General features: G+C 40.3%; 1 protein-coding gene across 1 annotated transcript; it reads left to right on the top strand.

The window, feature by feature from the left end:
* Positions 1-632: 632 nt before the first annotated feature.
* On the top strand, positions 633-19,389 carry ppp1r27 (protein phosphatase 1 regulatory subunit 27). Its single transcript, XM_002937314.5, has 3 exons — positions 633-1,455; positions 8,750-8,900; positions 16,961-19,389. The coding sequence occupies exons 1-3, from the start codon at positions 1,305-1,307 to the stop codon at positions 17,082-17,084; spliced, it is 426 nt and encodes a 141-aa protein (XP_002937360.1). The 5' UTR covers positions 633-1,304; the 3' UTR covers positions 17,085-19,389.
* The last annotated feature ends 7,912 nt before the right edge of the window (positions 19,390-27,301 follow it).

Genomic DNA, 27,301 nt, shown 5'->3' with positions numbered 1-27,301 from the left:
AAATATTTGTAATGTTATGCAAAAATGTAATCTATAAAGGCTGGAGTGAGCCAATGTCTAACATAATAGCCAGAACACTACTTCCAGCTCTCTAAGCTGTTAGCAGTCAGTAACCAATCAGTGACTTGAGAGGGGGGCCCATATGGGACATAACTGTTCAGTTAGTTTGTGAGCAGCAGGTCAGATTCAAATGCAAACTAACTGTCCCATATGCCCCCTCCCTCAAGTCACTGATTGGTTACTGACTGCTGAAAGCAGGAAGTAAAGTTTTGTAAAGTAGTGCTTTGGCCATTGTTAGACATCTGCTCACTAAGCCTTTATAGATGATATGTTTGCCTAACTATATGAAAACATTTTTTTTTATTTTGCACAGTCTATTTTGCCCACTTTTATTTTTACACTGTACTGCTCCTTTAAGACGCCCATTGGAAAATTTTTAGGGTTACTGGAGTCTGCAAACTTTATTAGCAAAATGTTTTAAACACATTCTGAATGCAATGCTTGTTACACAACATGTAACTCGTGCTGTGTATGGGGAGCAAGAAGTTGTCGGGCAACAGTAATTGTTCATCAGATGAGGCTAAACCATAACGGAGTAGCTTGACCTCTCCCTCTTAATGTAAAGTAACCTGTATGCCAGGAACCTTGATTTATAAGTGTCTTCCCCTACCCCCTTCCCTGCTACTCAAAACAGTAACACTTGTTTACAGGAGTAGATGCAGTCTGCCAAGATGTGGGGTCATTACTTCACAAGCTCTCATTACAGACATTTCCTTGGTATTCATAAGACTCCTATTTAGAGCCTCTCCATCTTACACTGTCACATGGAGAGAACAGATATATCCTGATACTGTTTACAGGGCTGGCTGAGTGCAGTGTGTATGTCTGTATCTATTTCCCGATCCCACCCATACTGAAGGCAGCTTTTGGTTCTTGGTGCGGTGACCCCCAGAAGCTTTGAGTAGCAGCTGCTCTCCTAATCAGTTGACCTGGTAAGATGAGCCTCCCTTGAACTGCAGTGGGCGTATTCAACGGTTGGTTGCCTTACAGTGGGATGAGATGAGCGTCCTGTAAATAGATGAGAAGGCAAGGCTATAAAAGGTTTTTTGGACTGCTGCTGCTTCTGCTGTAACTTAGCGGTGCTTATTGGTGATTTTGTAATAGAGCCTACTGAAGTTTGGCAGAATCAGCTTCCATCCAGTGGAAAGGAAGAGCTAGACAATTCTTTATATCTGGATACAAACAAACTAACAGAACTGGCGCTTAGTCCCTTGTCTCCAGCCCCGGACCACGGTATCCTCAGAATGAGGTATATGCCTTCTCATCGCTCTGCACGCACTGTGCGCTTCCCAAATGACATTCTCTTCCTGGACCATATCCGACAGGGTGACCTGGAGCAAGTTGGGAGGTTCATTCGTGCCCGGAAGGTGACAATGGACACAATTTACTTGTCAGGTGAGCGCACCCACATATGCTTTTAAGTGCAATAAAATAGTATTTGTAAAATTGCATGTAAAACAGGCACAATTTGAACATTCAGGCCATTTGTCTAATAGCAAGAGCAGAGGGTTCATGATAGGTTTTTGTGCAGAGGTCCAAAAATAGGCAGTTAAAGCTGCACTCCGCCTGTTTTATCCCATCAAAGGGACATTACAAGAGCTGGAGCTGCTGCAGGGAATCTTGTAACTCTTCCAGATGGAGAATAAAATGATTACACGGTATTTAGTTATGGGGAAAACCCATCAGCCTGACCTTCACTAAGCAGCTGCACTTGCACCAAAGGGAAGGACAAGCCTATTCACATGTATATAATCATTTATCATCATCTTTAATTCCTATATATCTTATTACGTTTTATTTTGTAAACCCATTTGTTTCACACTATTTTTTTATTTTTGGTTATGTCTTCATTTTGCTAAGGTTTAATGTCTTTTCCCTATAAGTTAAAGGCAGCCCTCCTCCAGGCAGCAGTGTATTAATGTAAATATATCTTATGGATAATGTCGTTGTCCTTCAAATTAACTTTTAGTATGATGTTGAGGGTGATATTCTGAGACAATTTGCAATTGTCTCCAGTTTGAAATTTCAGCAGCTACCTGGTTGCTAGGGTCCAAATTACCTTAGCAACCATGCAGGGGTTTGAATGAGAGACTAGAATATGAATCATTGAGCACCTGAATAAAAATATAAGTAATATAAAATGTCAATAGCAATAAAATTGTAGCCTCACAGAGAAATAGTTTACAGGCTGCTGGGGTTGGTGCCCCACATTTGGAAGCTTTAAAACCATTTAAAAACTATAAAAAATACAAATTCAAGACCAGTTGAAATGTTGCTAAGAACTGGCCATTCTATAATTACATACAACTGATTTGGAAAGTCCCGTGTCTCCTGAACGCATCCATACCATATATGTATATGTTTATGGAGATTTCTGACTTGTATAGGCTGAAAAATAAACTACCAAATTTTGAAACCCCAACTCCAGAAATCTGCATACTTTAAAGTGACAATCAGACCAGTCCCTGGATCAACTTATTCTCAGAGCTATTTTCAGTAACTATTCCTTCACTTGCTAAAAAGCCATCCAACCCCTTCTTGAAGCTATCGACTGTATCTGCCAGTACATCCATTGCAGAGAGAATATTCCTCAACTTCACAGGTCTCACTGTGCAAAACCCTTTAGGGCAGTGGCACAAGGGGATATTAGTAGCCGATTAATCTCCCTGAAATGCCATCTCACCTGCAAGAATGTAAATCACCGGTGGGATGGCATTTCAGGGAGATTAATACGCTTTGCCTCAGTTTTCCGAAGTCGCCCAAAGCATCGGAAGTGACGCATATGCCATCCCACCAGCAATCTCCCCTTGTGCCACTGCTCTTAGGAGTAGTAAAATGAAACCTCCTTTTTTCTAATGCAAATGGATATCTTTGCATCTGTTGGAAGGACTTACTAGTAAATAGCATAGACAAAGCAATAGGTTATTATATGGCCCCCTTATTTGGTTATTATATCTCCACTTAAGCGCCTTTTTCTTGCATAAACAACCCCAACTTGGCCAGTCTAATGTAGTTGACTTTCTTGGGACTGTCTCTAATTCAATAATATCCTGGAGACCAGAACTACACCGCATGTTACCAGAGCTGTGTAAAGTAGAAGTATCACCCTCTCCTTCGAATCTATACTTCTTTTAAAGGAGAACTAAAGCTTAACTAATAAGCAGGACACAAATGTTATACATTATGTTTTGGACTTCTGTACCAGCCCAAGGCAACCCCAGTCCTTTAGCAGGGAAGATCTGTGCCCCAAAGATGCCCCAGTAGCCCCCATCTTATTTTCTGCTGATTCCCTGCACATTCTCTGTGCTGCTGCCAGTTACTGAGCTTAGGGACCAACGCACAATATACTGTATGTATAGAAATGTCATGATATAGGCTGATTAGTAAATAATACAAATTATTAGTGCATGCCAGCTATGAACCCAGTGCAGTGGGTTCTCTCTATGCAAAACCTCATTTTCTGCTTGATAATTTGCAATGACCCCTAAGCTCAGTTTCCCAACAGCTGCCCAAAGCACATTAAGCATGTAAGTGTCGCAGACACTTCTAACAGATTCCAGTATGGTGACCCCCTGTGATAATTTTAAAGTACTGTATCATTACTGCTATAAAGATGAACCTTTGGGTTGATTCAATAAGTTCAGTATATAAAATATGGCATTTCTAGCCATTTTCAGGGTTTAGTTCTCCTTTACTATAGCTCAAAATCCTGTTTGCCCTTGCAGCTGCTGGCATTGCTCGCTACAGTCAAGTTTATTATCTATAAGGGACCCTAGATTCTTTTCTAGTCCCATTAAGGGTATAAGTGGCTGCATATTTTAACTTCCCAGGTGCATAACATTACATTTATCAATACTAATCTCAACTGCCACTTATCTGCTCAAACTGCCAGTTTATCAAGGTCCTGCTGCAGGGATGCCCTATCCTACATGGAATTAATTGGGCTGCAGGGTTTTGCGTCATCTGCAAACACTGATACATTACTTATAATGCCCTCCCCTAAGTTATAATTAAATTGTTACAAATTATATAAAATTGAGGCCAATATAGAACTGTGTGGAACCCCAGTAACAACCCTTCTCCAAGTATAGGATGTACCATAGACAGCCACGATTCCTAGCCAGTTTTGTATCCACATACAAAGAACATTGCTAAAACCAACAGTACAGAAAGCAGTAGTTTATGTGACACTATATTATTCAATGGATCACATCTATTGCAACCCCACTGTCCAACTTCTTACTAAATTTGATATATTCCATCTGGCCCTGGTGCCTACTGTGTCAGCCATTGACTAGATTGAGCTGAGCTATCTGTGCCCCTATCAGTGGGTCTTTAAACACTGACTACTCAAATGTATACTGTGACATGCTGTCTGCCTGTACACTTAATTTTTGGGTGAAATTAGCTACGGTAGGCAGGTAGCAGAGGACCAGGAGCATAGAGACAGGGACACCACATCAACAGGTTTATTTGGGGCAAACACCTCCCAACATAAACATCACAGTTCATCAGCAAACAGTTCATCAAACTTTTTTATGACTTGTCCCTTCTTTGGGACTCTCACCTTCCAGGGTAACGCTGAAACCTTTTCCCAGGGCTTCTTACCATCCCCAATGACCTTCACACATCCACGGTGACTTGAACACTTGGGCTACTCACTCAGCCTGTCTCTCCCCTCCTGGGATACCAGCTCACCAGCTTCTGGCACACTTTGGCTTCTCACTAAGCCTTGTTGTTCCAGCACTCATACACGTGGTCACGACTCCCTCTGTTCCTTGCAGTGGCAGGCAGCGCCCCAGCCCCGCTGTGAGAGTGAACCCCTCTCTGTGAGTCTTCACTTTCTGTGTAATCCCACAGCCCATTTATTTGCTGCTCACCGGCAGCTTAATCAGGCAGCTCCCTACAGCTGGCCAACTGAAAACATTAAATGGAGTACCGAATGGAAGGTCTTATCCTACTTTCCCTCCATTCACTCCAGACGCTCATTTATCCGGCTTTTCCTAAGCCGCTAACAAGAACACAGTGCTTACTTGCTGCAAAACCAGGCATTTTTCCTGGTGCTACTTGTATACCACTTTTAACACTGGTGAAAAATACACTAAATAGTGTTCTTATTCATTACATCTCTTACAATACACTGAATAAAAAAAGTGATTAAGAACATTTGCTTTTTCTGTATGCTTGATAACCAATTTATTTAATGAAGCCACACTCTCAGCCTGCATCTTTTTAGTATTAATTTACTTAAAACATTTTGGGTTTAGTCTTTTCTATCTTTGCCTGTCTTTAAAGAATATAAATACGATAACAAGTGTTGTAAAACAGCAACCAGGATTGTTATAGTATTTATATTCAACAAAGCATCTGTCCCCTTGCAGTTTTTCAATGCTTTCCTCTTTATTCTTATTAACATCCTTGTAGGGGGCACATAATGAAAGTATTGCACACAAATGTGTTCACAGCATAAACCAGTAATGAAGATCAAATTAGAATGCAATAAAATTACAACAATCCAATAAAACCAATCAAAGCAAAACATTCTTTCTCAGTTGCAGAAATTGCAGTTTGAGTAGTTTTGAGAAGCCAATGAAGTTTAAAGGCCACAAACAAACATAAAATTGCAATAAAAATCACTAAGAATGCAATAAAATCATCCACGAAAATGAGAAATAGGGACACAGTGCAATTAGAGATGATGGTAGTCAAACCAGAAATAAAACAACTTTTGAATTGGCTAAAATATTTGGTAAATGTGTATATGCATGTGTACATTTGGTGAATGTTTGTGCACTGTGAGCGTGCAAAACCCAACCAATCTGCAAAAAGAGAAAAAAGTATTTGTGTACAACATGGTTTAAGTGTTGTAATTGTGTGTTTGCTTGTTGTCTACGGCATGGAGAATAAAATAGCAGCTTTCTGTGCTACAGAACATAGAATCTATGGTCATACTTAGAGCCTTTAGAATGTGATATTTGTCTCCAGTGTTAATAAATACTCCCCTAAGAGTTACTGATCTTGCCATTTGTCCGGTGAGAAACTTGCATTTATATACAATGAATGTCTTTAATACCAGCCATAAAGTAAGACAGCATTGCTGTAACCATACAGCAACAGTAACCATATACTGGTTGCAGAGTGAAGCAGAAGCTAGCTAATTAACAGACCTGTGGAATAATTGCCTTCTGTTTTATTGTTTAAGAGTCAGAAAAAATCAACAAACACTGCTTTCAGTTGCAATTACATTTACATAAGCTTTAAAACAATTGAACATGAACTGTTAAAGTCTATGCCATTTGTTCACAATAAAATCACTGTAAACTTTTGCCTACAAATTCCTTATAGGTTTTTTCTGCAAAGCATAAACCATAATAAATGTAACCAAGACAAATGTGAAAATGTGTACAAAACTCACCAAAAACCCAGTTGGCATATATAGAATATATAGAATATATAGGGCTCCTTTACCAATACAGGTGCTAAAATGCACCACTGAATACACTAGTGCAAACCAATGTTTATTTTCATCAGTCTACTACAATTTAGAGAATAATAGAGAATATGTACCACGGGCTGGGTAATTAGGCACATTTAGGCTGATGCCAGACATGGCGTTTTTACGCTGCGTATTTTCTAATTCTCTCAGCGGCTGAAAAATGCACAATATCATCATCCATAGAAATAACTTATACAGTCTCGATGGAAAACACACTATGCATAAATACGCTAGAAAATGCGTTACCACGGACTTTTCATGCGTTTGCCGAAATACGCCCTTATTTGCACAGCAACCTATTCCTATGTATACACAAAGGCAGCTGCCAGACCTTGCGGAAATACACGGCGTTTTTTACTATTTCGCACTATTAGCTCCATGGGAAACGGGATTTGCTACGTCACCAGTACTAGGCTGAAAAACGCCATAGTCAGGGGCTGTGTGGGTTGTGCGGCGTTTTTAGGCGGAGAAAATACGCAGCGTAAAAACGCCACATCTGGCATCAGCCTTACTAGTAAATCAGCTCATGTGTCTTATTGTCAGATAATGTTTATTGGGCTATTTCCTTAATAACCCAAATGTGCTACTGGGCTTGCTCAAAGTAAATAGATACAGTGCCCTCAATAATGTTTGGGGCAAAGAGAGGTTTCTTTGATTTACCCCTCTGCTCCTCAGTGTAAAATTTGAATCAAACAATTCAGACATGATTAAAGTGCACATTTAAAATATTTGCTTAAATTTCAGTTTCACTATGTAGAAATTACAATACTGCCCTCATTTCAGGGCACCATAATGTCTGGGACAAAGTTACGGTAGGTATATTAAATGTATATCCCTTGCATGCAATGACTGCTTGACGTCTGTGATTCATAGACATCACCAGGTGCTGAGTATGTTCTCTGGTGCTGCTCTGCCCAAACTCTACTGCAGCCACCATCAACTCCTGCTTGTTCCAGGGGTTTGTCCCTTTAAGTCTCCTCTTCAGCATTTGGAAGGCATATTCAATTGGATTTAAACCAGGTAACTGGCTCGGCCATTCAAGAATTATCTATTTTTTAGCTTTGAGAGACTCCTGTGTTGCCTTAGCAGTATATTTAGGATCATTATGTTGCTGCAGGATGAAGCGCAGTCCAAGGCATTTACTGGAACTTGAGTTGATAAGATGTTTCTGTACAGCTCAGAATTCAATGTGCAACTGCCATCAGCAGTTACATCATCAATTAAGATAAGTGTCAGTACCGGTGGCAGCCATACCTGCCCAATCCAACCACCATGTTTAACAGATGAGCTGTTATGCTTTGGATCTTGGGCAGTTCCTTTTCATCTCCACACTTTCCTCTTGCCATCACTCTGATACAGGTAAATCATGGTCTGTCCATAACACCATTTTCCAGAATTCTACAGGCTCTTTTAAGTACTTTTGTGGCCATCCTGTTATTGTGGCTAACTAGTGGTTTGCATCTTGCAGTGTAGCCTCTTTATTTCTGTTCATGAAGTCTTTTCCAGACAGTAGTCTCTGACAAAGACACACCTGCCTCCTGAAGAATATTGATCAGCTGAAAGGATTTTTCTTTGCCATATTGAGGATTCTTCTGTCATCAGCAGTGGGGTCTTCCTTGGCCTTTTAGTCCCTTTGCAGTTACAGAGCTCATTAGTACATTCTTTCTTCTTAATGATATTTCATGGTTTTAAGATGTTGTACCGTGTTACCCATTGAAAAGATGCAGAAAATATAAGGTTAGGTGATAACTTTTATTGGCTGAGTAAGTAAAAATTGCTTGACGAAGGGGCCTGGGTGCTCCGCTTGCAATTTTTACTTACTCAGCCAATAAAATGTAACCTTTCCGATGTCTCTAATGGTTTCATTTTTGTTTTTCAGTCTCATAATAGGTTCCTTGACTTTCATTGGCACAACTTTTCTCTTCCTCGTGTCATGGTGCCCTGAAATGAGGGAGGGGCTATGTATAAAAAGTGTTGTAATTTCTACATTATAAAACTAAAATATATGCAAATAACTTTAATTTAAAGTCAAGAATGTGCACTTTAATCATGTCTGAATTGTTTGATTTCAAATTTTACACTGAGGAGCAGAGGGGTCAAAGAAAAATGTGTCATTGTCCCAAACATTATCGAGGGCACTGTATATGATCAAGAGGGGTCAACGATTTCTTACGCAGCTTTACCTCTTTATAGGTATGGCAGCTTTACATGAGGCCGTTCTATCTGGCAACCTGGAGTGTGTGAAGCTCTTGGTGAAATATGGAGCAGATATTGATCAGAGAGATGAAAATGGCTGGACCCCCCTCCACATGGCATGCAGTGATGGCTACCCTCACATTGCTAGGTAAGAGACATTCTGTTCTATCTTACAGGTGCATAAGATTTGACATCCTGCTGGATAAGTGTGTTAAGGTTTTTTTCTTCTACCATTATTAACAATATGAAATAAAGGGACATTAGAAGTTATTAACAGCTGGAACATGACAAGATATTTTTATGCTTTGCTCAAATGTTTGTGTGGCTTTCATAGAACTTTACTTAATTCTGAGAAACTCGCAGAAAAACATTACCTGTACTCACCTTTACCATATCAATCTTGGATAAAAAGAAAATAAAATTTTTTTAAAGTAAATCTTTTCCAACTCACTTGTCTGGAAGCAGCCTCAAAATGGCAGAAGGTGAACCAGGACAAGGAGGAACAACAAGGTCACCTTAGGATTCCCCTCACTACAGGACTTGGAGCTCTTGTCTCTTGCAGACCTTAACATGATAAATGATATCAAAGAACTGGAAGTAGCCAAGGAGGAGTCACAAGTAGGCCTTGTCTTTTTGAACATAATCAAGATCTCTAAGCAACCATCATATATACACAGACATTTGGATGATACTAAAATGTCAAAGAACAACTTGTGCATCCTTGGAGTGCCCAAAGACGTGAGGGGCCCAGAGTAGGGATGCACCGAATCCACTATCTTGGGATTTGGTTGAACCCGAATCCTTCGCGAAATAATAGGCTGGATACTGAAAAATGCAAATTAGGATAAGGAAGCACGAAACAGAACTGTGATAAAGGGCTAATTGGCCCTAGGTTGGTTAGGGGACCACATCAACGAGCTAAAAACACAGCAATCCATAAAAAAAAAATCAAACCTGCCCGCTCGAGAGCTGGCCGATTTTAGGTCAGATGTTGGGCAGGCCCATCGTAAAGGACCGATTTTGGCAGGTAGAATTGGTCCCTGTATGGCCTGCATTTACTTTGCCTGCATAGAACAGTGTTACCATCCGTCCCTGAGGGCCGATGACCCTGTTTCGGAGACAGCAGTCTCCTGCTCCTGCTGTCTCCATTCAAATTTGTCCCTGTAGGCTGCCCCCGTCTGGAAAATAAGGCCCAGTGAATCCCTGGGAACATCAGGCTATTAGACGGCCATCTAAGCAATTCGTTTGGCATGGAGGACTACAGTGGGCAAATTGGGCAATTAGGGAGCCACAAGCAGCAGCACTTGCTTTAGAACCCTGAAGCGCCTCCCTGATTGGCCAGTTTTTACACTGAAGTACTTTGTGCCCAAGGAGTTTTTTTTTACTCTTCACTTCTGGCTCCAGTGTCTCCTGTAAGCCGATCCCCCCTCCGGCCCCCTCCAACACAGAACACATAGCTAAGGCGGAGGAGAGGAATGCAGCTGACAGCAGCAAGGAACACTAGCTTCTTTCTGAGCTGCTGCTTCCCCAGTAAGTTTCTGTCACGTACAATATTTAGTACTGAGTCAAATGTGCACCCCAATGGGGATCTGGGGGGTATTATACATGGAACTGGCACTTTGTCATTCTGCTATGAGTTCTGGGGTTCTATACACGAAACTGGCACTTTGTCATTCTGCTATGAGTTCTAGGGGTTTTATACATGAAACTGGCACTTTGTCATTCTGTTATGAGTTCTGGGGTATTATACATGGAATTGCCACTGTGTTCATTTATATATTTACTGAGGGTATATTGGTAAATGGGGAGTGGTTTATTGGGGGGCAGGTCTCCCAAAGTGGGCGTGGCCTACAATTGCCATGGTGTGCTTCACGCGCTACCATTTTTACCCTTGTCCCCGGATTTCACCCTGAAAATCTGGTCACCTTAGCATAGAAGCACGGAGGGGGGAAAAAAGCTGATCTGCTGACTTTTGTTCATTGCATTGACAGGCATGGCCTCAGCCTTTCACCATACACACTGAGCAGATTTCAGTATTGAAATGATAGTATGCATTTTTTGTGTCAAAATCAGTGGATCAGCTTCTTTTCCCACCTGCTTTCTACATCACCCAGTGGACCAGTTCAGGCATCATATATACACATATGTCTGGTGGTAAAAATGTCATAAAATGTTTAATACTGTCACTAAAAACACAGCAATCCATAAAAATTACACTTACATAAAGACTTTCTGTAGTTAAGTTATAGTGGCTTCATCAGGGTAATAAATGCTGTGCCCCATTAAAAGGAAATTTGGGTGTGCAAATCCGAAATGCGCCTGAAGGAAGTGGGTCACATGAATAATCAGTTTATTGTTGTCCTCAATTATTTCTCCCTTTTAGGGCACCCTATCTAAATATTCAGGAAGGGTTTTTTGAGTGGTAGCTGTGCAGTTGTGGAATTTTCTCCCTGAATGGCACTGGCATACAGGCCGATACATTAGATAGCTGCAAGGAGCTTGAGGCTATCTAATGGGCCAGCGGTGAGTAAATGGCAGGTAGGAGCCTGTGCAACAAGGGTAATACACAGACAGGGCTTGATGAAAGGCATGAGGTATGGAGACGCTTATATATAAATGACAAATAAGAAGGCACCGAGATTATGATTATTCTGATTATGTCCATCAGAATAACTGACCCATGTCACTTGTGGAATCCCCCAGTGGCTGAGAAGGTTAGCGCGGGCATTATTCAGTATACAGACCAGCATTTGATTCCAGATAGTTCCTGACAGTCCGGTGGCTTTTTTTCAAATAAGAAAATACAAGGGATGCACCGAATACAGCATTTGATTTGGAATTCAGCCAAGATTTGGCCTTTTTCAGCAGGGTTCTGATTAAGCTGAATCTATGTGCCTGGCCCGAACCGAATCCTTAGAATCATGTGACTTTTCATCACATAAACACGGAAGTTGAACAATCCTGCTGTTGCCTAATCTGCAAATGCAAATTAGTATTTGCATTCGGTTCTGCCAAATTTTCCAGAAAGGAGTTATTTTTAGAGTTGTCATGTTTGAGTAAGGAAAAAAATGTTTTCCCTCTGAGGCTTCAATTGGATTTTTTTTGCCTTCCTCAACAGTTAAACAGAATTTAAATAGACTTAACTTACTATGTTAATATAAAACCAAGTTCTACAAATGCACAATTATGGAAAATCACATCCATATCTCCACTAAATGACATGACATACAACCATCCATTTGTTATTTAGAGCAGATACAGAGGCACATTTTGACAATATGTCTTGCAAGAAGTTTATCTCTGTTGAAAGAGAAAGGAACTGTTTGCTTTTTACAGCACATTTATGGCTCTATGTTCTCTCTTTGAAGCAGAAATATAATTTCCATCCTTCTGCTTTGAATTTCTAAAAGCCATAAAGATTAATTTTAGCAGTCACCTTCAAGTTATTATTTGATCTTGTCACAAATTTACTGAAGATTTCAACAAACCAGACCAAATCAGGACCACGTTATGTTGATAATATGGTATGCCTTTTACATGTAGTGTTTCCCCTATGGTATGTAACCCTTTCCTTTTGTAAAATATAAAGTTTCTTTCAAGTTTTCCATTAAACTGCAAATAAAGGAAATCTTAAACAAATGACATTATGAGGGAAATGAATATTTGATATACTCATCTGTGTAAATACTACTTCATTCTCTGAGGCTACCAGTACCTGACACAATAGGTTGACCTGGCGGTTCAGTGATGAATTGTATGTATGTATATCTTTATTTATAAAGCGCTACTTATGTACGCAGCGCTGTACAGTAGAATTCATTAATACAGACAGGGGGTTAAAGATAATGGATAAATACAAAGTATAACAATAAATACAAATAAATACAAGGTACAGTTGCAATAAGAGTCAGAAACACAAGATGAAGGAGGTCCCTGCCCCGTAGAGCTTACAATCTATATGGGAGGGGTAACTAACAGACACAAATGGGCAAATGTAAGTGCTGTAGGTCACAGTGGGTGACATTACAATATAAGTGCCAGTAGAAAGTAGAGAAGACGAGTACAAACAAGCTTATAAAGGGTATAGAAAGCCTCAGTTATAAAGAAACACTAGACAAGGTGGGATTGGTTACACTAGAGAAGTGCAGGATAGGATAACTAAATAAATATATAAGGGGGGGGCATACAATCTCCTGTGCCTTTTTTACCAGTAGATCTTTTCAGCAGACACAAGAGTATCAACTGAGAATAGATGTTACATTGTAAGGTGTGAGACCTGTAATATTATTGATATTCTCTCTCTGAAGTAATTGATATATTTTATCAAGTGAGAAAATACAGGGAATTATCTCAAAAAAAGAAAGGATTGTTCTGATTGCCACCTTGAAGTTGTTTGATTCAAAACCTAACATATCCTTTCACATCCATAAGAAAATAGCATTAATACCTGCCATTAGGGTCGCTCAAAAGCAAATAGTGAAGCTGCAGCGATCCCTTGATGTGTCTCCCTCTGAACAGCTCTGTACCTCCCTCTCTCCCCTCCCTTGAGAATTCTGCGTGTCTCTTGGCGTAATGCTCATGCGCACTTCGAATCCGTTTTTAATAAACTTGCGCATTCTCTTCTCTATACAACAGACGATTTTTTTTTAATCAAGTTTTTTTTTAACGTCACCTCGGCAAAATGGTCGCTGGCTGAAATACAATAAACATAAATGGTGCAGGCTGTACGAGGAGATTGGGGGAGCGTAACTATTGCGATTCAGGTCAGGGTAAGGCACTCTATGCGTTACAATTGGAATAAAAATTTGCGTCCTTTAATGTGTAGCAGTACAGCCTTTGGAAGAAGTAACAGAAACCATAAATGAACTTTTTTCATCAGTGTAATGATAGTTTGTACTGACATTCTTTTGCAGATTTCTCCCACATTTGAAAACTCCTTTTGCCTCACTGTACTTTTCAGATCTCTCCAGAAGATTCAGGTTTCTCCGGAAGTATTCATAAGGGTTTAGGACAGGGATCCCCAACCTTTTATACACGTGAGCCACATTCAAATGGAAAAAGTGTTGGGGAGCAACACAAGCATGAAGAGTTCCTGGGTGTGCAAATAAGGGCTATAATTGGCTACTTAATAGCCCCTATGTACACAGGTAGCCTATAGAAGGCTCTGTTTGGCTTTACACTGGGTTTTTAGTCAACCAAAACTTGCCTCCAAGCCAGAAATTCAAAATTGAGCACCAACTTTGAGGCCACTGAGAGCAACATCCAAGGGGTTGGGGAGCAACATGTTACTCACGAGCCACTGGTTGGGGATCACTGCGTTGGGATTTCAACTCACTGCTGGTCACTTTAGAGCAATTCAGCAATTTGCTTTTAACCATTGCTGGATGCTTTTAAGGTATTCTTTGGGTCTCTGTCCTGCTGAAAGTCCTATGATCTTCAACAGAGACTCAGCTTTCTACATGGGGTTTAGTATTGCACTCCAAAATGTAATCTCCTGCTTGTGCCAGCACAGACTCAATGCACCCAGTTCAAGGGGCTGCAAAGCAAACCCAAAACTTCAGCAAACCTCCTGCACTTTTAATTGTAGGAATGGTGCTTTTTTCTTTTAAAGGCTTAATTTCTTTGTTTTTGGGAAACTCCTGTCAAGCTTTACTTCTCCATCAGCAGTGGGGTCTTCCTGGTTCTCTTACCATAAAGTCCCCTTTTATTTAGTTGTGATGGATGGTGAGTTAAATTACTGTACTTTAAATCTGAAAAACAGACCAATCTAATCAAGGTTATTTCACCACAATCCAAATAATACTTCTCTGCAGTCATCTGTCAATTTTTCTTGCATCCACATTCAGGAGGACAGACTACAGTGCTATTGCCGTCAGTTTTAGAACTAACATTGCATATGTTGGACAACAAAAACTAGGGTTTCTGTAGATGACCTTGTAGCCTTGAGATTGTCCATGTTTTCTGTCTGAAAATGCAAATATTTCTTACAATTGCTGCCACTGCCACTAATTTGGCCCACTCAATTTTAGAACTTCTGTTGGAAATAAGATATGGTTACTTTCTTCTATTTCTTTTGTTTTATTCCATGTGGGGAGGACCTGTAATGTAAATATTGCTTGTCCATCTGCTGTAGCAATTGGTTAATCTAGGGCTGACACCCTGGGCCCGTACTCGTAGTATTGGGGATGGCATTGTAAGCAATGTATCTGTGTTTGCTGATTAAACAAAGCTATGCAGTTAAATAAGTCTATTCATGTGTCATCTTTTCAGAGGGTTCTAGACAACTTGTCATTCTGTGCAAGTTAGTTGCAGTTAAAATGCAATGTTGATACATTTGGGATTTAATAATGTGTGAGCAACTTATACACCTAATGGGACAAGTTAGGCAAGTCAATAATGCAGAAGAACCTGAGGTACTTATAGATATTAAACTTGTATGCTGTAGCGTGCAATAGCAGTCAAAAGTTCTTTCCAGCAGATGCTAGAAAATCAATTTAGATTATCAGAAAAATGTTCTGTGTTAAAATAAACAAGGTATTGTATTGTACAAAGTTGATTATGTTTTGCAAGGGATAACACACAGCCCTAAGAGATTGTTATTTGACAATTCACCCTCTTACATGCTCTAAATAGAACAGCCTGCAGTAAAGTGGAATTTATTGCACAGCACAAGACTAAAATCTCTGCAGAAGAAAGCAACTTTTACAAATGTAATCCATGTACTAAAGCAGTGCTGTCCAACTTCTGCAGTGCCGAGGGCCAGAATTTCTCTAGCATACATGGTGGAGGGCCGCTAATGGAAGCCGGTTTTGACCACTCCCCCTTTTTACCCACACCCACTTCAAATCACACCCATGTTATCACAAAGGTGGTAGTGCAGTAAAAACCCAAATGCTTGGTCCTCACTGGGGGGGATATCAACCATCATTGATTATATTGATTATATTATGTCATATTAAGACACACCCTTAAATCCATATGCCTCCTCCACCTCCCCTGTGGATAGCACAGCAACCCCCGGCACATAATTACACACCTTAATGGCTATTTCCAACTGCTAACAAACTCCCAGAACAAACCCCTGCCAGGTTCACCTCCCGCAGGCAGCATAGGACAGGCAGAGTATAGCACACAGACAGCATAGAGCAGACAGAGTATGGCACACATAGGCAGCATAGGGCAGGCAGAGTATGGGACACATAGGCAGCACTCTGCCTGCCTTATGCTGCCTGTGTGTGCTATACACATACTGCCCTTAGCTGCCTGTGTGTGCCATGCTCTGCCTGCCCTACCCTGCCTGTGTGTGCCATATTCTCCCTGCCCTACCCTGCCCTACCCTATGCTGCCTGTGTGTGCCATACTCTGCCTGCCCTATGCTGCCTGTGTGTGCCATACCCTCCCTGCCCTATGCTGCCTGTGTGCCATACTTTGCCTACCCTATGCTGCCTGTGTGTGCCATACACACAGGCAGTACACACAGTGTCTGAGGTGTGAACAGGTGAACAATGGGTTGATTATAGTCTGAGTCTGAGGTGTGAACAATTCAGGGGGTGAACAATGCAGAGATTAAAAGGTGTGAACAGTACAGGGGATTACATATTTAAACAATACAGGGGGATTACAGCCTGAATCGGAGGTGTGAGCAATGCAGGGGCCAGTTAATCACAGTACTGATACCATTTAAAGTTTACTCAAAAGTAAGCCATCAAAACAGCCAGACATGTGGGGGGCCACACAGAGGGGGGTCGCAGGCCACCAGTTGGACAGCACTGTACTAAAGGGTAAGTGTGTGCATGTACCCTGCAGGAACATGGGTTCCACTGCACACACAACAAAAGTGACATGCCAGTAATGCAACACAGAGAAATGTGTGTATACAGATATATAGTTGGAACCTGTTACTTCTTTAACCCCAATAAAGGTAGATCACTGGTAGATAGGTAGATCACTGGTAGATAGGTAGATCACTTCAATAAGGTATTAACTATTTCAAGTACCACAGTGTTCATTAGAGCATTCAAAAAATAGACTGTAATTACTGCTGTATTAGTATCCAGCATTTTTAAACTTCAACAAATGCATGTACTGTTGAAGATCTGTCAGTAAAGACAAAATATATTCTGTGAATTAGAAACAAAGGAAATCCATACAAAAAGTATGTTTATGATGTGTGTATAGATAAATGTATGGATTCTTCTTTTCCTTCAGATATCTTCTATCGCTTGGAGCACAATCAGATGCAGTAAACAGTGATGGTGAAAAGCCATATCAATTAATAGACTCGGACTGTGAGGAATTGCTGAAACTCTTCCCACCAGAAGGGGGCGACTGAAGAAATAATGGACCTAACATGCTGCCACCTACATAAGGGGTGGTAAAGGCAGACTACAGAGAATTCCACTGGATCTCTCATATATTATATGTTTACCAAGGCTGAGGAGATTCTGTGTGCTCAACCAAAGTCTACTGTGGTGAGGCAGAAGACGGCAAGTATGGTGAATTATCAGGCTACAGCAAACAAAAGCTTCTGTCTGCCACATTATTTACAACAACAAATTTATAAAGGGGGAATTTGTACATGAAAACATTACAGGTGTTTTATTGCCATTCAGTGAACTGAACTCACACTCATTACATAGCCTGACCAGTTATCAAAGGAACACAGCTTTTTCCTTTCTTCTTTGTACCAAAATGACTGTATAGTAATGTCCAAATGTAAATTCTTTGTTTTTAATGAATTGTTAACTCTACATGAAATATATAATTGCTCTAACTTCTGCACTGAATACAATATATGCACAATGGAGGCATTAACAAGGTAGGATAACTATATGTAATATGTTGGTGTGTGTGTGTGAGAATACATGATATATAACAATGACACAAAGAAATGCAAAACCTCATCTTTCCACTTTAGATTATGAGAGTTTTGTGTGTGTGTGTGTTTGTGTGTGTGTGAACCCTCATTCCAGTTTACTAACCTTCCTTATGCCTCAGTGAAACCCAGAGAACAGATTCTCATACTGGACCCACTAACTGCTACTGGAGGTCCCTGCAACAATGTTTTATGTACTTTTAGGGCATGCACCTGAAGAGATAATCTGACAGTCTAGCACTCATTTGCTGGGAATTGCCCCAGAAGCACATAATACATGATAGAAATGATCTGCAGAAAAAGGCTCTGACATCAAGGCCTGTTAGGCAAGTGCAATTTGTATTTCCCTTAGATGAAGACATGCCATTTGGAACTTAAATGAATCCTTTCCAAGGCTAATGCCACACGGGTGTATTCTCAGCAAGCGGAAAACCACTTGCAGAGAATATAACGCTACGCTTAAAAATACTCCTACCTGTGCCTGCACCCGATAGCACTGAATATGCTCGAGTGCAGGCACATGTAGCCAATATCCGCCATAAAACATGAAACTTCACATTTTTGGTGGATATCTGCTAAATGTGCCTGAATCTCAGCGTATTCCATTCATTCAGGTGCAGGCACAGGTAGGGGCATTTTTAAATGTAGGGAGCATTCTCGGCAAGAGTTTTTCAGCTTGCTGAGAATACACTCCATACGTTACGTTAAGCCTAAGCCCTGTAATGTAGGAAACCTTAGTATGTGCCCAGTATTTGATTAACAATTTCTAGCATCCCTAAAAAGCCTAATATAAGTCATTGTATCACAACAGCTGCTTGTGTATAAACATCTTACCAAGCTGTACATTGTTGTGCGTTTATTTGACTCAGCCCCTCTGCCATAGTAAAACTTCAGTTCTTTGCAAAAGTGGTAAAGGGAGCCCTTCTCAAATGAGCTTATAGTCTAAAAGAAGATATGTATGAGACACAATGTCCGATAATTTCAACTGGGCAAGGTTTAGCGAATTTTTACACAAACATATATAAACATAAAATGCATTTTTATACTATATGCATTACTACTACCGTCTTATCTTGCCCCTTTTTACAAACAAACTGTTCCCATGAAAGAGTATTGTGTAAATGTATTGTGTAAAATATTTTTAAAGAAGGAAAGGTAAAAACTAAGTAAGCTTTATCAGAAAGGTCTATGTTAATACAGCCATAAACACTTACAGAACTGTAACTGTAAATGTGAAAATAAATCACATTTATTTCCTTCTATTCTATATACATAATCTTGTGTGTCAGACTTCCTGCTCAGTTTGCACCTCTCTCCTCTATCCCCCTCCCTTCTACTCTCTCCCCCTTTCCATTTCTGCTGTAATGTGAGTTGAAAGCTGTTCTGTGCAGCCTGGAAATGAAGTCAGACCAAGCTAAATTGGCAGCTGCTATCTTAAACAAACAGAGGGAGCTTCTATGGCTGTTTAGTCAGGTATGGTAAAGCTTTCTGCAGAATAAATATAGTTTTCTAGCTTGCACTATTGTGACTAATCTTTTGGCAATAAAATGCCAAAATACATTTCCTTCTCCTTTAAAGTTTTGAAGAACATATATTATTACTTTTGCTTTATAGATTGGCCTACTCTAAGCAACATTTCAGTGGGTTTTCATTATTTATTTTGAAATGTTTTTTTGAATTAAAATTTGTACTATTCCTATATCCAGTCTGCAATGCCATCTAGTTATTGTGTCCCACCCCACCTCTGTAACAACAAAAAAAACAGACTGATTGTAAGGGTTTCATGTTATTGTTTTTATTTTTTGAAAACGAAATTTTGGTTTTCAGGTTGTTCTCTCCTATTGCTTCCATTCTGACTTACAAGCTGCTGCTGCTTGCTAGCTGGGGTAACTAAGCCCATGCAACCACACAGCAGTAAAACCTCCAAGCCTGAACTTCAAATATAAAATGTAAATATCTCAAAAAGCACAAAAAATACAAAATGAAGACTAACTCAAATTGTCTTATAATATAGGAATGGTATCTATTATCTGGAAACTTAACATCCAGAAAGCTCTGAAATAAGGGAAGGCCATCTCCAAGAGTCAATTTTATCTCCCTTTTCCCTGAAATAATACAGGTATGGGACCTGTTATCCAGAATGCTGGGGACAGGGTCGGACTGGGCCACCGGGACACTGGGAAAAGTCCCGGTGGGCCCCGGCTCTAGTGGGCCCCAGTGACCCAGACCTGTCCCTTACCTGCGCTCCCCCTGCCCGACCGCTCCTCCGCTGATGCGTTACATTTACGCCCTCAGGGGGGGACGTCGGGGGGGACCTGCAGGGCCCCTGGGGCGGGAGCTCCGGTGGGCCCTTCAGCCCCCAGTCCGACCCTGGCTGGGGACCTGGGGTTTTCCAGATAAGGGATCATTTTAATTACTAATCTTTTTTTTTCTAATTTGTATCTCCATAACTTAAGTCTGTTAAAAATTATTTAAGTATTGAATAAACCCAATAGGCTTGTTTTGCCTCCAATAAGGATTCATTATATCTTAGTTGGGATCAAGTACAAGGTTCTGATTTATTATAACAGAGAGAAGGGAAATCATTTTTAAAAATTAGAATTATTTGCTTATAATGTAGTCTGTGGGAGATGGCCTTTCCGTAATTCGGAGCTTTCTGGATAGTGGGTTTCCGGATAAAGGATCTCATACCTGGACAACAGAACCTTGTAACTGCATAAATCCATATTAATGGTAAAACAAACCTTTTGAGTTTATTTACTATTTAAATGTTTTCATTTAGGAATGGTGATCCAAATTATGAAAAAAAACTCCATATCATAAGCATTTCAGATAACAGATCTTATAGCTGTACTGTAAAGTTAAATGTGAACTACATCTTAAAACTATTCATGTTTATTAAGAGATGTTTATGAGTGAGAGGTTGTGTCTTCTTTTACACTTCTAATTAAATTATATCTCAAGTAATATCTTAAAATTTAATGTAAATTAGGAAGTCAGATCAGCTCATAATTCTGCAGAACAAAAAGATAAGAAAATAAATGGATGGGCTAAAAATGCTTTATACCACTGTGTGTGCCAGGCCCTAAAGCTGAACACACACAGTAATTAGCAAATTAAGAAGTTAGAGAAGCCGCACTTCCAGTGAGATCTTAATTAATAATTCAGGCCATTTAAAGGGTATTTAGTCACAGCATATATGGCCACATGCAAAATCCCTTTTACAGCAAGCTAAGTTATATTCAGAGAAGTAATGTGGTAATAATGCTGTGAAGGAAGCCCAGTTATCCAGGGAGCTAAAGCACCATTTTAATTACCACCATCTTTAATACATTTTTTAATCTATTTACCTACATATCCCCAATTTAATGTAGGCTCCTGCTGAGATTACAATTATTACAATATGTCAGTCAGAAAATCAATACATGAATGTGTCAAGATAGCTACACATAGGTTGTGTTTTGGGCTAAGTGAACGATTGGCTGGATTTGGTACAATATTGCTATACATGAAGATACAATGACTGGTAAGCAGCCGGATGTGCAGGACCAGGCAGTTAACATGAATTACCCATTTTGCTGTGATTGTACTGAATTGGCCAAATTATCATTGTGTCCTACACAATCAACAAAGTCACATTGGTGACACACAGGCAAGTATTATTGGCTAATTGTGTAACTTTTAAACCAGCGGTTCTCAATCTGTGGGCCGGGACCCCTTTGGGGGTCGAACAACCTTTTCACAGGGGTCACCTAAGACCATCGGAAAACTCATATTTCCGATGGTCTTAGGAATAATTTTATGGTTGGGGGTCACCACAACATGAGGAACTGTATTATAGGGTTGTGGCATTAGGAAGGTTGAGAACCACTTTTTTAAACAAACCCAAATGACACATATGACCTAACCCTAAAATTTTTAAAATACACATCTGGGGGTGTGGCCTGTGACCATTCTCCTACCCAGTCAAAAGCACAACACATAAAAACTCCATCTAAGAATCCTTATCATACCAACCAAACAACAGTAACCCTACATGGGACGCTTAGGCATAGGGGTGGGGCACACAGTTACTTTCACTTCCAATTCAGAACTTCTGAGATATCGCTGCGCTCTCCCTTCCCTCCTCACCATCTAATTTTGTATCCAGTGCATGGACATGGGCATCAGGTCCCCCTAAATTGGCACAGAAACAAGATTTTGCAAAGTTTGCCTTAATGTTCACAAAATGGTGCCTGCCTGCTTGCTGCAATTGTCAATTCCAATGCTGAAGAAAATAAGATTAAAATCATTTATATATAGTGTAATTGAAATTTATTTTGCTTGAAATACACAATAGAAAACAATTTGGAATTATTTTTGGGGTGACAGGTTCCCTTTAAGAAACTGTGTAACATGTCACAGAAGAGTTTCCTATACTGCACAGCACTGTTTGATCAGTGTATCTAACCTTCTGGAAAAAATTCAGTCAGACCATAACATAGACTGGGAAAGACCATTACAAAGTTGCTCTATTTGTAATGGGTTTATTTGTTACATCATTATTTTTGCCTTTTTAAATATTGTTTTCATCACTCTTGCTATTTCCGGCTTTACTTGGCGGCATGTTTGACAGTTAAACTGAGCAAGACATTTTTGGAGATTTATCTGCAAAACAGAAGATGTGACATGGAATATTCTTCTTTCAATTACTGATGGGAGTTCTAAATATTCTTCTTTCAAAATACTGTTTGTAATTCTGAGTTCAGCCTCCCAGTTATAAGGTTTTGACTATGTGGATATATTCTATCTTGGGGTACTTCACTATAGCACCATGATATTGCATTAAATGCAGTATTCATAAAGGATAAATATGCATGGAAAGGGAATCATTTTTATTTAATCATTTTTTTCCAGTGGGACTGAAGTGCTTTAATTAAGGAGATTAAGGGACTTGCCCATAAGGAGTATGGATGTATATGAATGTGTATGAGTAGACTGTTTAATTATACAGCCATAGGGATTATCATCCAAAATGCTTGGGACTTGGGGATTTCCAAATAAGGGATCTTTCTGTAATTTGGATCACCATACCTTAGTCTCCATATGTAATAAAAGGCATTGTTCCCTCTAAGCCAGTGATATAACAACAATGCACCAAGTTTTCCTGCAAATAATTTTCAGAGGTGGCCCAGTGTGCACAGCAGCCCCTACCAGGTCCCCCCACCCACTTGTGCCAGTGTAGGTAAGAGAGTTGCTAAGGAGTGGGGGGATTTCAACTAATATAGAGGACAACAATAGAGGAAACAGACCCTGTGATCTGGGCCCCATCCCATGTGACCACTGGGTCTGCTTCCTCTATACTTACTGCTTTAAAGGAGAAGGAAAGTCATTTTAGCATTTTGCTGCCAATAGTTTTGCCACATTAGTGCCACCTAGAACACTATATTTATTCTGCAGAAAGCATTACCATACCTGAGTAAACAGCCCTAGAAGCTCCCTCTGTTTAAGATAGCAGCTGGCATTTTAGCTTGGTCTTCGTAGCTTCCTGCTGCAGCTCTAGAGAAAGGATCCCCAACCTTTCTTACTCGTGAGCCTCAGTCAAATGTAAAAAGACTTGGGGAGCAACACAAGCATCATAAAAGTTCATGGAGGAGCCAAATAAGGGCTAAGATTGGCTATTAGGCAGCCTCTATGCACACAGGGGGCTTTATTTGGTAGGAAATCTTGGTTTTATTCAACCAAAACTTGCCCCCAAGTCAGGAAAGGAGAGAGCTGCCAGACTCAGCCCCAGGAATGAAGGATTCTTCTGAGAGAGGAAGTCTGATACCAAAGTACATGTGTACACAAAGAAGGAGACAAGAAATCCTGTGTTTCTTTTGATAGAGGACTCAGTGCAGCGTTTCTGTGAGTGCTTATGGCTGTATTTACATAGACCTTTCTGATAAAGTAATAAGTAAAGTAATAAAGGGTTCACCGCCTTTAATATTAATAATTTGTATTAACATTAATAACAAGTATTAATACATATGCAGCATCAATGATAAAACCTTCTGATTAACTGTTAGCCAGCCATAACTTACACACACACACACACACAGAATAACAGAATAGATTTACTTATCTTTGTATGATTATAGTAACAAGCATAACCAGTTCTGCATCAATTTAGCACAATCAGAGAGCCCCACAATTGTTGGTGCAAACCCTTCGACCCTTCAAATCCCAATAACCAAGCAATGATGCTAATGTCCTGGCACTTGTTCAGGAGTCCTAAGCGAAGCAACTGACACATGTTGTAGGCTTCCTTTTATACAAGAGTTCTTTAAAAAACTTGCTGACTCGTGATATTGTGTGCAAACTTTTGTCATGAACAAACATCTAACTAGACAATTTATTGACTTTGTAGCAGGCTTTATTTGTTGCTCAAATACATTGTATATAGAGTGTATTTACTATCTGCTGTCTGTTTGTTTACTCCGAGGATATTTGCTGGGTAACAATACCTGTGTTTACCGTTTACTCAACAATATACATAGAACATAGAAGACATTGAACATTGGACAATCGCTGTCCCAAAATCTGCTGCCTTAAGTGCCCATATACGTTAAGATCCGCTCGCTTGGTGAGGTCGCCAAGTGAGCGGATCTTCTCCCGATATCCCCTCCTATGGGTGGGCGAAAATGTAGGCTAATTCGATTATTTGGCCCTGGGGCGAAACGATTGAATTCTGACGGCGGCAATGGCACAGCCGGTTCGGGGACTGCATCAACGAGCCAATCTCACTGAATCTTTTAACCTGCCCAATTGATATCTGTCAATTTCAGGCCAGATATCAGTCAGGTATGGCCGTTGTTTCTGCCCCTACACAGGCCGATAAAGGACAAGGAAAAGCAAAGTCACTTGAGGGTGCCAAAATGTTAGGCACCCCCAAGTGACTTTAATCGCTTACCTTGTACCCCAGGCTGGTGCCCCTGTACGGAGAAAACAGCACCAGCCCGGGGTACCTGGAGCGATGTGCTTCCTCCTTCCTGCTTCGTTAAGCTGTGACTGTGAGTTGAGTTAGGCGCATGCGCAGTAGAGTGAAAAGCCGACTTCTCTGTTAAAGTTCGGGTTCCACTCTAATGCGCATGCGCGGCGAAGAAGGAAGAATGAAGCGCTGCAGGTACCCCCGGGGGTAGAAGGTAAGTAAGGGATTAAAATCACTTGGGGGTGCCTAACATTTTGGCACCCCCAAGTGACTTTGCCTTTCCATGTCCTATAAGCTGCCGATATCGGCAGCTACAATCGGCCCATGTATGGCCACCTTTAGGGCCGTGACAGATGGGGAGATTAGTCGCTGTGCAACAAATTTCCCTTGTTGTGGGCGACTAATCTCCCCGATATGCCATCCCACCGGCTAGAATGTAAGTTGTCTTGAGCGGAAACCATCCCACTGGCAAGTTGTCTTGAGCGGAAACCTCTGCAATTTCGGCGTCCGCGTATGCCATCCCACCGACAATTTACATTCTAGCCGGTGGGATGGTATATTGGGGAGATTAATCTAGTTTAACATAACCTCAGTGTGCTGCTAAAAACAATACCCTGTGCCACACCTCTCACAACTCTGGTCTTGCCCATTCCCACACCTTGTGTCTCAACCCTTTCTCCTTGTAGATTGTAAGCTCTTTTGGGCAGGGCTCTCTTCACCTTTTGTATCGGTTATTGATTGCTTTATATGTTACTCTGTATGTCCAATGTATGTAACCCACCTATTGTACAGCGCTGCAGAATATGTAAATAAAATATAAATAAATAAAATGTTAATAAATAAATGTTAATAATAACAATAATAATTAGTTGCCCCACGACAAGGGAGATTTGTTGTGCGGCGACTAATCTCCCCATCTGTCACAGCCCTTACTTGACTAAAACCTAGGATTTGATTCACATATCAAAGCAGATTTATATTGTTAATCATTATAAAAGCATGTTATAGACAAAGGGCTATGCTACAACAGTGCACAAAACAAATTGTCGTGTACACAAAGAATTTTAAAAATGCACATGTTTAAAATGTGCACATAGCCAAAAGGGAATTAGAAGGGAATATTGAGGCTAAATTGACCCAGTAGCAGTAACCCATAACAATCAATAAGATGTTTGCTTTTAAACAGAGGGCCACTAAATGGCTGATCACTTGCTATGGTTACTGCTCCTGGGCAAACATAGTGCCTTTTGTTACATCACATCTAAAGTTTGCTAAAAATTATTAAAAACACCTAATAGAAATGTTTTCACACCAATATGGATTCCTGCAGCTTAGTTAGGATCAAGCACAGAGTACTGTTTTATTATTACAGAGAAAAAGAAAATAATTTTTATAAATTGGAGCCATTTGCAAAAAAAAATAATGGATTCCATGGGAGATGGCCTTCCCGTAATTTGAAGCTTTCTGTTTAAATGGTTTCCAGGGATACCATATGTAAATAACTGCAACCTTTCGGCTAATGTCCTGCAGAGTCGCTAATTGCTGAGAAAGGTCTTTCCACTGGTGACTCCTAGGGGCCCATTGATTAAAGCACACATTTTGGGTGGTTAAAAGCACGATTGGAAAAAATTCAGAGTAACCACGATAATTTCTGTCCGAAAATGATTTTCCCGGTCGTACAAAAAGATTGTGGTTGCGATCCGAACGATTGTAAATGGCGCAAAAACGTTTCTGGATTTGAAATTCAATGCATGATTTTGGAAGCCTTCCATAGGACTCAATGGCACTGTACAGATCCAACCTGGCCAAAAGATAGTCACGATACCAAAGCTTCAATGAATTCCGAAATGGTCACAGTCTTTGCGAAAAATGCGACTTTTTCGTGGAAGTTAACGAAAACCACAAAAAAGTTGTGCAATTTTAATGATATTATCGTGATCATTACAAAAAGTTCTGTAAATTAGAAAAAAATAATTTTTTTTCTGAAAAAAAAAATTGTGCTTTAATGAATGGGCCCCCTATTGTATGCAGCCAGTGGAAAGCCTTTTCAGAGAAGTTTGTCTCCCTCGATAGCAGAAATCTATTGTGGGCGACTCAACCACTCTGTGGGTTCTTGCCCTTATGAATAGGTTATTTTCCAAAAAAATCTTTCTATGTCCTGATAAGAGGCTGCCATGGTGATAACCTATAATGGGCATCTTGTACATGTAAATGGAATAGATTGCATGGTTGAGGTAAAAGAGCTATAAGACTATCCAATGATATGTAAGGGAAATGCTTTTTATCACCATGACCACCTGGAAATAGTGTGCCAGAGGAAGTATATAAGTGACAATGGGCAGCCGCAGACATCGTTTTGCTAGTGCAATTACCTGTATAGTAATGTGTGCAAGCACAGTAAGAGCCAACGCCAAGTCACTCCGGCTAACACACAACTCAGGAGACATAGTTGGGAGGAAGTGATGTCATTGCACATGTTCATTACATCACACAGAATGTGAGGTTGTATATGTCACCATGGAAATTTGAAAATGCTAATATGGACAAAAGAACCTTTAGGGCTGTGACACATGGAGAGATTAGTTACCGTGCAACAAATCTCCCTTGTCACGGACAACCTAACTCCCCGAAATGCCGTCCCACCAGCTAGAATGTAAATCGCCGGTGGGATGGCATATCGGGGAGATTAGTCGCCCACAGCAAGGGAGATTTGTTGCACTGCGAC

The sequence above is a fragment of the Xenopus tropicalis genome, chromosome 10, assembly GCF_000004195.4.
Source record: "Xenopus tropicalis strain Nigerian chromosome 10, UCB_Xtro_10.0, whole genome shotgun sequence".
Taxonomy (NCBI): domain Eukaryota; kingdom Metazoa; phylum Chordata; class Amphibia; order Anura; family Pipidae; genus Xenopus; species Xenopus tropicalis.
Note: the sequence above shows the minus strand (reverse complement) of the source record. Positions and strands in the feature narration are given on the sequence as shown.